Source organism: Mya arenaria, chromosome 16 (assembly GCF_026914265.1).
Source record: "Mya arenaria isolate MELC-2E11 chromosome 16, ASM2691426v1".
Classification (NCBI taxonomy): domain Eukaryota; kingdom Metazoa; phylum Mollusca; class Bivalvia; order Myida; family Myidae; genus Mya; species Mya arenaria.
The window spans coordinates 40,648,218-40,662,213 of NC_069137.1; the positions used below are offsets into that span (position 1 = coordinate 40,648,218).

General features: G+C 36.3%; 1 protein-coding gene across 1 annotated transcript; it reads right to left on the reverse strand.

The window, feature by feature from the left end:
* Positions 1-577: 577 nt before the first annotated feature.
* LOC128221015 (uncharacterized protein DDB_G0290685-like) lies at positions 578-13,912 on the reverse strand. The gene is made up of 8 exons (XM_052929410.1): positions 13,722-13,912; positions 13,454-13,527; positions 12,253-13,131; positions 9,535-9,604; positions 8,173-8,248; positions 6,614-6,683; positions 5,146-5,297; positions 578-4,540 (listed from the first exon to the last, which is right to left on the reverse strand). Exons 2-8 carry the CDS (start codon positions 13,478-13,480, stop codon positions 3,169-3,171), a joined length of 2,646 nt encoding a protein of 881 aa, XP_052785370.1. The 5' UTR covers positions 13,481-13,527; positions 13,722-13,912; the 3' UTR covers positions 578-3,168.
* Between the last annotated feature and the right edge of the window lie 84 nt (positions 13,913-13,996).

A 13,996-nucleotide genomic window follows, 5' to 3' on the forward strand; every position in this document is an offset into this window, starting at 1 on the left:
TACATTACAGTCCTTTAATCCCAAAAGACAATGCGTAGTAGAAGTCTGGAACATTAAAATACTTATAAAAAGAAAACATAATAAATATGGTTTCGGAAGTTTCATTTAGAAAAAAAAGAACGGACATCTGATACCACATTCTCAGTCAATCCGACTAAAAACAGAGCCCAAAAACATTCCTTTACTAGAACTATTTTTAACATTTGTAGTTGTTTTTGTCGGAAAAATAAAATGCACTAATAGAATATATATAATTCATATCATACCAAGTTTATGAGTTATCGGGCATACACATGCAGTGATTTTTTTGCCCTTTTTGGGTCCGAAATTCCTTTAAAAGCATGTATTTCCCCACTACCAGGGCAAAAAAGTTCCCTTTAGAAAAAAGGAATATACTGTTATTTATGAAAATGTCGATAGGTGTGTTGAATACAAGGTTTCAAAATAAGTTGAACATAATGTGAATAATGTTAGTTTTTTCCCTATCATTTTCCCCTATCAAAGGACCCCGCCACCTTTCCCTTGAAAGTGAAAAAGACACTGAAATGTGTACTAACATACGGAACAAACAATACTATAAAATTGATTAAAGTTTATTATTCACACAAAGATCATGTTACAACAGCAATTAAAAATTGATTAACTGAATACCACTATTTATTGATATGCCCAAAATATTCAGATTTAAAGACAAAAATTTAAAAATATATTACAACACGTGTGAATACCACTTTTATTAATATGCCCAAAACGTCATTAACGACATCGTTGTTAAATTTTAAACATGACGTTTTTTATGATGAGCTGATATTGCTATAATTAAGCAAGAACGGCAAATCTTGTAGGACAAATTTCAGATCATTATGTATGTCCCTTAGATTTACAGCGCAGTAACGATTTGCAGTTTAACAACGATGACGTTTAGAACGTTTCTAACTTCAACAAGTTTTGAAAAATCGGCCCAGTACTGTATCATATACTTACCAATAAATCAAAGATTATCTAGCAACTGTGATTAAATAATGATAAAAAGAAGCGAAAATGATCGGTCTACAATTATGGATATTAGCCTTTAAAAATGGGGTATTCAATTAATGGCTACGTGGCCATGAATTCCCCAGTTAGAAAAGAGCCAAAATATTGCTTGACTTTTTTATCTGTTTTGGCATTGGGTATAAAAATGTTATACTGGGATAATCAAAATTACTCTTTGTTTGCATAACAACATACTAACATGCTTATAGCAAATGCAACCTCTGCCAAGGCATGAATATTAAGACGTATCAAACAGGCTTTGGCAGAAAGGCCAAATAATACATAAGAACGGATAAAAGGAAATATCTTAGCCCTTTGCATGCTGGGTAAATTGTCTTCTGCTCAAAAATGTCGTCTGGTTTATTCTAAATTTCTTTCAATTTACTTAAAACTTTGGGGATATATTGACTGAGTGGCAAACAGCTTGGAACCTGACCAGGCGCCGACTCGGCGTCTGGTCTGGTTCCAAGCTGTTTGCAAAGCCTTTAAAATCGCCATCAGCAGCTTAAGGGTTAGGAAATTCGTTTATAATAAAAGAAAACGTATCGAAATAATTATTATGTTTTTTCTGTCAACAACAGCTCAGTGCAAATGCTTATCATGATTAAAACGGAAAAAACAACAGAAAAGGCATTTTGTTTACACTAATATAGCGAGCATTGTCATGTCATCACTAATATAATTAAAACTACAAGGACAGATACCAGTAATAACGAATTCCAAAAAATAGAAACCTGTTTAGAGGCACGAGGCAAAAGCCCTAACAACTATGCATTAGAGACTATAAGTATCTTCCATGGCCGAGAGTGAAAGATAGGTTTATTCCGACCCTCGCATAGGGTGTTCCGCAAAACACCCTAAGCGAGGGTCGGGATGAACCTATCTTACACGAACGGCTATGGTAGATGCTTTTTCTCCCACCTCCGTTAAACAGAATTAAGTAAAAATGTATTAAGTGGCATGTACAATTAAACTCATTTGATCTGCACCAGACGAGCTGAACATATAACCTATAGAAAATTCAATAAGCAAAAAGGCTATTTGATCTGCACCAGACGAGCTGAACATATAACCTATAGAAAATTCAATAAGCTGAAAGGCTATTTGATCTGCACCAGACGAGCTGAACATATAACCTATAGAAAATTCAATAAGCTGAAAGGCTATTTGATCTGCACCAGACGAGCTGAACATATAACCTATAGAAAATTCAATAAGCAAAAAGGCTAAGACATACACACAAAATGCAAGCAAATTAAATTTTTATCACCACAAAAAACTGTATAAAAATCGTAAGCACAAATACCAAACGAACATACCATTGAAACAACATTAAATGTTACGACATTCATAGCCATGGGACACAACATAAACTATGAAACAAATCATATGCAAATCATCGTGAAGAGCAAATACACAGTCAATCGAGAAGTAGACTATTCAGTATCAAAGTATTCTTAACATTATTAAGTTCTCGATCGCAATAAAAAATGCATGGAATGAAAAAATACTAACATTTTGAACAGTTTTTCCCGCTGTGTTATGATATTTTGTTTTTAGGGCCGATGGCAAATCTATGGTTTAAGATAATATTTTCGTAAATTATTATATTTTGGACATACGAAGAGGAGACGATATTTATGTTGTAAACTGATAAACAAACAACAGTAACGTGTATTTACGAAATGCCTTTTTAATTTGTATAAGTTTAAAAATACAAAACCACTGATATTTGTGTTCATATAGTTAGTGCTCTCATAACATTTCTGTAATCACATTAACTTTCAGACTCATAGATATAACAACTGTTACTGATGGTTATTATTGCCAACGAACGCACAAAATAATAAATATCGCATATCAAGAATTTCGGGAGTGCCAGAAATCAGATTTGCATAAAACTGATAATTTTACTTTCAAAATCTCTCCCTAAACTGACCGACAAATATTCTTCTGCCAAATAGTATTAATATTACTTAATGTTATTTCGTGAAAGCGATGGTATGATATGTAATCCTACACCGAAATATTACAAAATGATAACATAATCCCATTGCAGTTCATACAGTCTGTACACCAATATCCCCCTATACAATAGACTAGGTTGATATCAATATAAATCTATTGACATGTTCATAATGCTGTCACCATGTATGGCTTCGTTCTGTCTTCCTCATCCCCTTCACCGTTAAGGTCACCAGTTGCCTCACTTGGCGTGTCCGGAATTTCTTTCCCACTTTTGACAATTGATCCATCACGTGTATCACTTTTATTTACTGCTTTGTGCTCATCTTCAGCCCCATCTTTACCAACTTCATTCACATTAAGCTCATTACTATCATTATTAGATCCACCATCAACATCACTGCAACTTTTCGTTCCCTCTGCTTGATCTTTTTCGGCGGCATTTGCAACACTCTCTTCTTCAGATACCTTATTCTTTCCATCGTTCATTCCCTCCTCCATATCAGATTTATCACCATTCCGATCACCACTGATATCACTATCGTCTCTCTTCGCGTTCTCATCCACTGCACCATCTTTACCACCTTTATTCACTTGTAGCTTCTTACCATCATTATTAGTTTTATCATCCTTATCACTGCAGATTGTCTTCCCCTCCGCTTGATCTTTTTCGGCGGCATTTGCAACACTCTCTTCTTCAGATACCTTATTCTTTTCATCGTTCATTCCCTCCTCCATATCAGATTTATCACCATTCCGATCACCACTGATATCACTATCGTCTCTCATCGCGGTATCATCCACTGCACCATCTTTACCACCTTTATTCACTTGTAGCTTCTTACCATCATTATTAGTTTCATCATCCTTATCACTGCAGATTGTCTTCCCCTCCGCTTGATTAGTTTTTCCCGCTTTTGCATCAACCTTCTCACTAGAGACAATATTCTTGCTACCACTCATTTCCCCTTCCATATCAGATTTATTACAATTTCGATCGTCACGCATTGTTCTATCGTCTTTTTTCCCGTTCTCATCTACTGCTGCATCGTTACCACCTTCATTCACGTTTAGCTCCTTATTATCATCATTAGTTCCATTATCGATTTCACCACAGGTTTTCTTCTCTTCTCCTGTTTCTATTTCTTTGGTGTTTTCATCGGACTTCATATCAAAGACATCATTCTTGCCACCATCCTTTCTCTCCTCCACATCAGATTTATCACCACTCTGATCACCACAGTTATCGCCATTGTCCTCATCCGCTTTTTCGTTAGTATTCTTCCTTTCACCATGCTTATTAAAACTTTCCGGATTTTCACACGTCTCTTGCCAATACATGTACATATCACTCTGATCATGTTCATCTTTTATCGCTTGTATCCAGAAATTGACAGAGTCACCATTCATCCTATTTAACTCCTTTGTGACCACTGCTTCGGTGATAATAAAACGAACAAGTCCGCGCTGCAAATGTTCAAATCCCAGCTCCCCGAGAGACTTAATGATCCGAGTAATCCGCATGTAGTTGTGATAAGACCTGGAATACGAACGTTAAAGTTGCTTTGCAACGTATACATCAAAGTCGGTATAAATAAAACAGGTGAACTAATTCTCCAACTTAAGTAATTTTCTTAAGTTAAGTATATCACTTATCATATCACGTGTTAACTCAGTAATATAAATAATACTTTATTTTCATTGATTTGGTTAAAACTGCATACTTTTAGGTTTCTTTTAATTACGCAATGGAAAGTTTTATGACTTAAGTTAAGAAGATGTTTTAGAAATACCGGCCAAGCAACCTTGGAACCTCAAAATACATGAAGTGTATGAACACATCTTTTAATCTGCTCAGAGTTTTGGTTTTTAGAGTTCTTCTTCATGAATAAATATGCATCTGTCCGGGATTCCCATTGGCGGAGGGAGAGCCTGAACACTTACTGAATAATACAGTCGAAACTCATTTTGTCGAAATATTTTGTTATCTCGATGTAATTGTTATGTCGAACTATTTTTTAATAGTTTTGTTTAGTTATTTGGTTTTGTATTTCGGCTTTATCGTTATTTTCGTTATCTCGAAGTATTTCCTGAGGTACCAACGACTTTGCCATAGCTAGTTTGACTGTACATGAAAAACATTACCTGTTAAGGTGTTCGAAACGTTCTTTCCAATTGGTCTCGCACCTTCGCACTTTACCGGAATTGACGTCCTCAAGTTCCATACCGTAAAAGTCCAGCATCATCTTGTATGCTTGCAATACTCTGTCCCGCATCGTGTCATCGTTGCGGATTATCTGCAATAAAGATTAGATGTGATGTTAGGATTAGGTTAATTGGATGGTGTAATTGTAATAGTTCTGAGCTTTAGGTGACGTCACTGCTTCGTAGCATGTCACCAAGAACAACTTTCAATAACAAGCGTGCAGAGTAAATGAATAGCTTTGTATTATATCGCACGTTCGTTATAGAACGGTTACGCCCACTGTACTTGTCACCGTTCCAATATAAGAGGTATTGCGGAGACAAAAATACAAAAAATGTTTTTAAACCAGATACAAGAAGTAATATAATGCACGATTTATTGTGTAAAAGTATCGTACGTTTTGATCTGACAAAATTTAATGCTGAAAAACTTTAAAACCAATTCCATGTACAGTCCAACCCCGTTGGCTCGATATCCCAGGGACCGGCAAAAATACTTAGAGCCTCACGAATATCGAGCCAAGCGGGAATGCTTACAAAGAGTAAAACACAATCAGTCATTTATGCATGCAGTTCGCGAACGAAAAATTGAGTTAATCGATATCGAGCCAAGCGAAAATGCGTACAAAAAGTAAAACAAAATCGGTCCTTTACATGCAATTCGCCAACAAGGAAATCGAACTAATCGATATTGAGCCTATGTATTTCGACTTATTTTATTACGCTTAATTCACAAGAAACTTACTGGACTGATCATTTGTTCTCGTTTATACGTTTATAGAACAAATCGATATATAACCATTGCGGTTTTAAGTCTCGCAGTGTATACTCATGACTGAACATAGAAAAAGGGACAGAGTGAGATGCGATCGGTCTAAAAGTTTATCAGTAATGCACCAGTCAATTGTAACCGCGGCCCTCCCAGTTTCGGGGAATAGCTGGGACTTTGACTTTCGGTCCAGCCAAGCCCGGGTAAAATCCCCGCCCTGCAGGGACGAACTGATGGTAAAATCCCCGCCAAATGCTCCCGCACCCCAGGGACCCTAGGTAAGGTCCATTCCCCGCTATATTTTGCGCGAAGACAAAACCAACGCATACACCCGGCACTGCGGGGCCACATGAAAGGTAAAAACACGGCCCATTTCCCCGGCTATCCCCGGTATACCCCCGGAAATGGGGGGGGGGGTACGATTGGCTGGTGCATAAGAGGCATTTAACCGTATGGGACCTGCAAAATACTGCATAGACACGAGACCCTTAAAGTATTCGATAACACGGCACAACAAACGGATCACAATTTACTTAGAAAAAAGAACATCAATACAACAAACTATTGTTTAAGTAGATTTGTTCATTCGTAAACGCCGCTAGTACATAGCGGGGTGAAGAATATCAAACGTAACTATACCTTTGCCTCCTCCTCGGATAAAGCTTGTGCGTGATAATTGAGACCTGGACCTTCTGGTATGGGGAATAACCTGAACATAGAACGTATTACAAATAACCTTGATTGTAATATCACATCGAAAGTATTGCAATATCATTGATTGTATTATCACATAGATTGTATCGCAAATAACCTTGATTGTATTATCACATAGATTGTATCGCAAATAACCTTGATTGTATTATCACATAGATTGTATCGCAAATAACCTTGATTGTATTATCACATAGATTGTATTGCAAATAACCTTGATTGTATTATCACATAGATTGTATCGCAAATAACCTTGATTGTATTATCACATAGATTGTATCGCAAATAACCTTGATTGTATTATCACATAGATTGTATTGCAAATAACCTTGATTGTATTATCACATAGATTTAATTGCAAACAATCTTGATTGTATCATCACATAGATTGTTTTGCAGATAACCTTGATTGTATAATCACATCTAAAGTATTGCAAATAACCTTAATTGTATTATCACATAGAAAGTATTGCAAATAATCTTGATTGTATTATCACATAGATTGTTTTGCAAATAACCTTGATTGTAATATCACATAGAATGTGTTGCAAATAACCTTGATTGTAATATCACATAGAATGTGTTGCAAATAACCTTGATTGTTATAACACATGGAACTTGAAGTAAATAACCTTGATTGTTATAACACATGGAACGTGTTGCACATAACCTTGATTGTATTACCACATGGAACGTATCGCAAATAACCGTGATTGTATTATCACTTAGAACTTATTCCAAATAACCTTGACTGTAATATCAAGTGGGACGAATTGTATATAACCTTAATTTTATTATCAAATATGAGGATTATGAATGTATTACTCTGGTTAAGGGGGAGTTGCAAGAAGCAGGGAGGTTCTAAAACGCAACGTGTATATAAAATTGCACGAGTACTTATGCACCAGTCAATTGTAACCACGCCCACCCCCAGGACTGGGGACTAGCGGGGACTTTGTTCGGTCCAGCCAAGCCCGGGTAAAATCCCCGCCTTTCGGGTACGAACTGCTGGTAAAATCCCTACCTAATGCCCCCGCACGCCAGGGACCCTAGGTAAAACCCATTTCCCGCTATTTTTGGCGCTAAGACAAAACCACTGCATTCACCCGGCACTGCGGGGCCACCTGGAAGGTAAAAACACGGCCCATTTTCCCGGCTATCCCCGGTATACCCCCTGTCCTGGGAGGGGGCGTGGTTACATTTGACTGGTGCATTACACGTAGAGATCAAATGTGCATTTGAGTTGAACAGTTGTTTGCCAAATTTCTCTTTAACTTGTTCTTCCTGATATTGCATATAAATCCCTTTCTTCGTGCTAGCGTACACGTAACACTAATATTATATAATGTGCACATATCTGGATGACGTAGTGCACAAAACGAGTCAACACGTACACATACCCTTACAAGTAATCTTCTGCAACCTCTCTAGTACCTTAACAATCACGCGCAAAGGGAGAAAGATAATAACATATTTGTTGCACCTACCACTGTATGTATGAATGTCCACTCTCCAGACGCTTATAGTCCCCTTTCCATTCCAACATGTCTTCTATCGTGCTTCCTAGAATTGATAGTTATTGTTAAAAATAATCATGCCCCTACAAGCGTGAGACCACAGTTGTTTTTACTTTATGTTTCATATAGACACTAACTGGCTTTTCACTTTAAAACAATCCCTATTGAAAACAAATAACTGGCTTTGTAGAACAATCTAAGAGACCAAATTTAATCTGGGAAACATATCGTTGACGAGAAGTAATACATGACAATGAGGTCAAGACGAGATAAGGCTACAAACAACCAATTTACAGAGTTCCACAGGCAATGATTTTTCCAATGTTTACACTGAAAACTATCATTTTTTGCAATACAGTGTCAAATTATGTTTTGTTCTATGCTAAAAGAGAAGCAGATTCTTCTCTTTCATCCAACTTTAATAAATTTTTCATACTTAAACACAAGGACTCTTTTTTCTGTATTAACATCAGGGTCAACAAGGGCAGATAACTGTGGTCTTGAGCCATACTGGTAACGGAAATAGATCGCATGTTTGAATCAATGACTAACCTCTACCCTTTAATGTACTGAGGCAATCATGTATAAGGAAGGGTCTACATAATATATTTACATGGGGTTTGAACTCCATTCATTCAAATTCCTAACTCGAGCCATAATATGATGATATACAATTATTCTGACGCAAACTGATGTATGCATATTTTGTGTTAAATGAACAGATTGCTTGTAACGGTGGTAGCGCTACTATCGTTATCAGAAATGTATTAAGAGATATGATGTTATTTAACATTTGGAAATGTGGCAGAAATGGAGGCCATTTGCAAATGACAGCAATATTGTACACTATGATGTTCCAACTAGTTTCTGATTGTGTGGTTTGTGTTTTTATGTTTTACTCATGCCTTTTCAATATAATAATTATAATATTAAAAATAAATCAGTATATGTACTAATGTTTCTTATACGTTACTTTAGTGCTATAAATCAACAGTGAACACATATTACACAAAATGTCAATAACAATAAGTCTGCCACTTTAAACGACCCTTTGAACGAATATATACATATTGAAAGTCGGAGCTTGAGGAATACTAGATGGACTGACACGTTTACAACCTACAGTCGAACCCCGTTGGCTCGAAATCGCTTGGCTCGAAATCCTCGTTGGTTTGAACTACATTTAAAGGACCGTCTCCTTAATATTGAAGGAAAACATTTCCGCTTGGCTCGAAATTTTCGAGGCTCGATATTTTCGCCGGTACCTTGGAGCTCGTGCCAACGAGGTATGTTTGTTTATATACATGTTATAAGACGTTCATACTTTCTTACCTGGATATGGCTTGGAGGCTATATTGTTGCTGTAGAATTCAACGTTCAGCTTTGGTTCCTCCCTGGGCGGCTGTAAAAGATAAAGTATCATTAAGATGAGGGTAATCATTCAATCAATATAGTGTTTATGGATATGATAGAGTTCAATATTGGCGATGTACAGAAAATGGAGCGGCCGAGGTAGCCTCTTTTTATTTCATGTAGATCGTCAATCGGTGGTTGTTGGTCAATTCGTCTGAATCGATATACGTGAAATGATCAGGGACTTTTTGAAACTGTTTGCTCTAAAACACCAATATGGCTAACATTCTTATCGGAACACTCGCCGAATGGGCAATGCCGGAGACTGAGCATAAATAAGCTTACACGCCACCAACACAGTACAGTGTGGCGAGTCTGTTGTCTTGTGGTTACACCCTGGACCATCAAGCCACTGGGTCGCAAGTTCGATTCCCTGCCGCGCCACTAAAACCCAAAATTTTTCGGGAGGTTCGTTAAATGGTTTGTCATGTGTGACAAAGCTGAACACTGGTGCGCGTTTAAGAACCAGGGTAGCTCTAACAAGGGTGACAGTCTGTCTGTGCACTATGCTCAAAGCCCTATTACGACTAACACTCTAATCAGAGCATTAGCTGAATTGGCCGAATGCGAGTATAAATAAACTCAAAACCACCCACTACACAGTATATTAGGACAATGTGCACACGAATGGAGTTTTGAACAGTAAACTAATGCATACATTTGACATCGTCTACGAAAAAGGTGCCCTGTGGGGTCATCCACATTTACTTCAAACCAAAACAAATGTAAATACAATATTGGATAATATAATAAATCAAGCACACATCCATGCTTATGATTTGAATTAGAAATAGAAAAAAAGATAAGAAGAAATAATTTTCAAGAAATAATGCTTCACTCTCCTTAGAACTATTTACATATCAATTTGACTATTAACATAATCTGAATCACTGCGCGCATATCCATGACAACCACGAATTATCGCATACCCATACGCAATTATTTTCACAAAGCACAAAAGAGTTCCAGAAAAAAAATGCATTTTTACTTATTTTTTTTTAACTGAGGTGGGAGAAAAAGCATCTTCCATGGCCGAGAGTGTAAGATAGGTTCATCCCGACCCTCGCGCAGGGTGTTTTGCGAAACTCGGTAAACCTCGTTTCCGCAAAAATACCTACGCTCGGGTCGGAATGAATCTATCTTACTCTCTCGGCCATGGAAGATACTTATAAGGTTTAAGGTGATATCATTAAGATTTATAGATTCTACATGTTTGTTTCAGTGTAAGATCTACCTATATTTCATCGTGTAAGCCCCAAAAGTTATATTCACGAGTGGGGTAGCCACAAACAAAATATGCACTTTTTGTTGTTCACGAGGCTGAATATTATAAGTATCTTCCATGGCCGAGAGTGTAAGATAGGTTCATTCCGACCCGAGCGTAAATCTCGTTTCCGCAAAACACCCCGCGCGAGGGTCGGGATGAACCTATCTTACACGAGCTGCTATGGAAGATGCTTCTTCTCCCACCTCAGTTAAACAAAATTAAGTAAAAATGTATTTTTTGCTGGAACTCTTTTGTGCTTAGTAAACGTAATCGCGTATGGATATGCGATAATTCGTGGTTGTCATGGATATGCGCGCAGTGATTCAGATTGTGTTAATTGTCAAATCGGTCTTTAAATAGTTCTAAGGAGAGTGAAACATTTTTTCTTGAAAGGTGCATGAAAACTGTTTTATGGTGACATTTGAAGCGTGAAATAATTAATTAGCGTTCTAAATATTGCCACAAGACAAGGTTTCCATGATGCTACAGAAGAAAGTCTTTAACAAAGGAGGTAATTACAATGTGATGACCAATAAAAAGTAGTTCCATACGGGCAATTTATCTTCACCCGTGGGCAAGATAAGAATTTCTAGCATGGTTAAATTAATGGATCTACTTATCTGAGGTGTGAGAAATTGCTTTTTAACACCGAAACAAACAGTTTTCTATTTACTATACGTTTTAAAGAAATTAAATAACATTTTGTTAGTGCAAGTTTCGCACTTTCGAAAATGACGTCATTGATGTTGCGTTCGAACTTTGTTTGCGGCCATGTTTGTTTTGGAAAGCAAAAACGAGCTAATAGCTAAGATTTCAAAATAGTGAAAACTATCAAATTGATATTTTCACTGTTTGAAAAAATGAAATATCAATTTGTCTTCTTATCAATCATCATAAACCATCGGAAACATGATATCTTAATACATACTTAGATGCTTCATACAAAAATTACAGGCTATACAGAAATACAACAAACATATTGTTTTACTGTCACATGTGTTAGATTTAAAGCTGCACTCTCACAGATTTATCATTTTTACAACTTTTTTATTTGTTGTCTTAGAAAGAGCAAATTTTTTAGTAAATATCTGCAAACCAATGATAAAAGATTAGATTGCAATTCTCATATTTCCGTTCAAAAAATAATGCTTTATGGCTTAAACCGTAACTAACGGTTTACGTAAAATGAATAAAGCATCATATTTTGAACTTAAATATAAACATCTGCGATTTAATTTTTTGTCAGCAGTCTTATATAACTGGTCTCCATGGATTTCGTTCCAAGACAAAAAAAAAGTTGTCGAAACGTTCAATCTGTGAGAGTGCAGCTTTAAACAATACAAATCACCACCGCATGTCATGCATTTTACCTGTGCTATATTGACAGTCTGGTTTTTGTTGAAACCTGAAGACGTATCCTTCGTTTTCTTCTTTGACTTTGAAGTGGTTTTCGTCTTCCCTCCCACCTTATCATCTTTACCCTTCTTGTTAGAGTTGGTATCCTTTTTCTCATTTGCTCCCGTTGGGCTTCCATTTTGAAAATTGTCATTATTATCTTGATTTGATTCATCAACTTTATGTTCCGTTTGTTCTTTGAGTGCGGGTTGACTCTCATTCTGAGCATTGCCATTTTTTTCTTGTTTTGATTTATCAACTTTATCATTGTCCGAGTTGTTTTCCGTTTGTTCTTTAAGGTCGGATGGGCGCTTTTTCTGGTGATTCTCATTACTATCTTCTTTTGTTTTCACATCTTCATTACTGTTTTTTTCCTCTACTGTTTGTTCTTCGGTTACGGGTGTATTTTTATTATCAATACTGCCATTAGTAACTTGTTTTGTTCCCCCATCATCACCATTGTTTGCGTCAATTTTCGAATTTCCTTCGGGTACGGATGGAATTTCTTTGGTAGTGGCGTGCGTTGGTACTTCTGGTGGGGCATGTGTCACAGTATCTGTCTTATGAGCATCATCATCATTTGCAGACGAGTTTCTTCCCGACCGAGAGGTGTGATTATCATCTTTAGCATTGTTTGTATTTTTAGGTATGTCCTCACAACTCTTTTTATCAGCAAGACTATCTATACCTGCATCATTAGCGTCACTAACTTTTTGCATGTTATCCTCAAGTGATTCAGGAGCAGGCATAACTGCATTGTCATTTTGCTGCGCCATTTCAGGTCCTTCAGACTCGTTGTCGTCCTCTTGATTTGAATTTGAAGGAGTTATCCCTTTTTTCTTTTCCTTAGTTTTCTTTTGTTTGAATTTACAAAAAAACACAAAAAAAAACAAATATCAACAGTTCAAAAACATTAACATAGACTCCAAATTGTCATTCACTTTAATGAATTAATTATTTGATTACTAAATTTAACGTTTGTTATCTTTACGTTGACGATATGGTATATAATTATGTAATAATTAGATGAAAACAAACACAAATCCTGTTCTTTCAAACACAGTCTTATAATACAGTCTAATGACTACAAAATCAGAACATGAACTAAGAAGTTAAAGTCAAGTAATTTACAAAAACAGTTCACTTCGTTATCTTTGATAATAGTTGTTCACTAACCTCTGGTTTACTACCACTACTGCCCATCCCTCTTTGCAGTATAGGAAATCGAAAGTAACATGAATACTCGTTAACTGAAATCGAAAGTAGGTGGTTAATAAAACGGCTTTATCATTGTGTATTATCATTAGTATTTACATAAACAAGTGTACCATTTTAAACTGTAGCAGTTATTTTACATACACGTACTTGAAAGATTGTAGCATATATACATTTGTTTAAAATCATCTGAATGTTGTACGCGTATATAAAATATGTTTAAACATACCTGTGAATATCGTAACAGCTGCCTACATTTACGGTCACAATGGTGATCGAATTCAATTTAAAAATCACAGTAATGTTACAAACAATAAACAATCAAATTTAAACTATTGAAGTAGATTTATCCGTTATCAATAACTTATTAACTAAAGATATCCGTCTATAGAAGTGAAGTGCTCAAGTATATAAACTAGGCCAGAGTTAATTTACTTCCTTGTTCAACGTTCACTGCTCATGACGATCGATATCAACGATACACTCAAGAAGCATTGGATATGT

Excerpts from the sequence above, each read along its gene's own strand:
- LOC128221015 (XM_052929410.1), bottom strand. The coding sequence starts at position 13,480 with ATGGGCAGTAGTGGTAGTAAACCAGAG. Across the intron at positions 8,249-9,534 it reads AGCCTCCAAGCCATATCCAG|GAAGCACGATAGAAGACATG; the intron begins GTAAGAAAGTAT and ends TATCAATTCTAG. Across the intron at positions 5,298-6,613 it reads TATCCGAGGAGGAGGCAAAG|ATAATCCGCAACGATGACAC; the intron begins GTATAGTTACGT and ends TCTTTATTGCAG.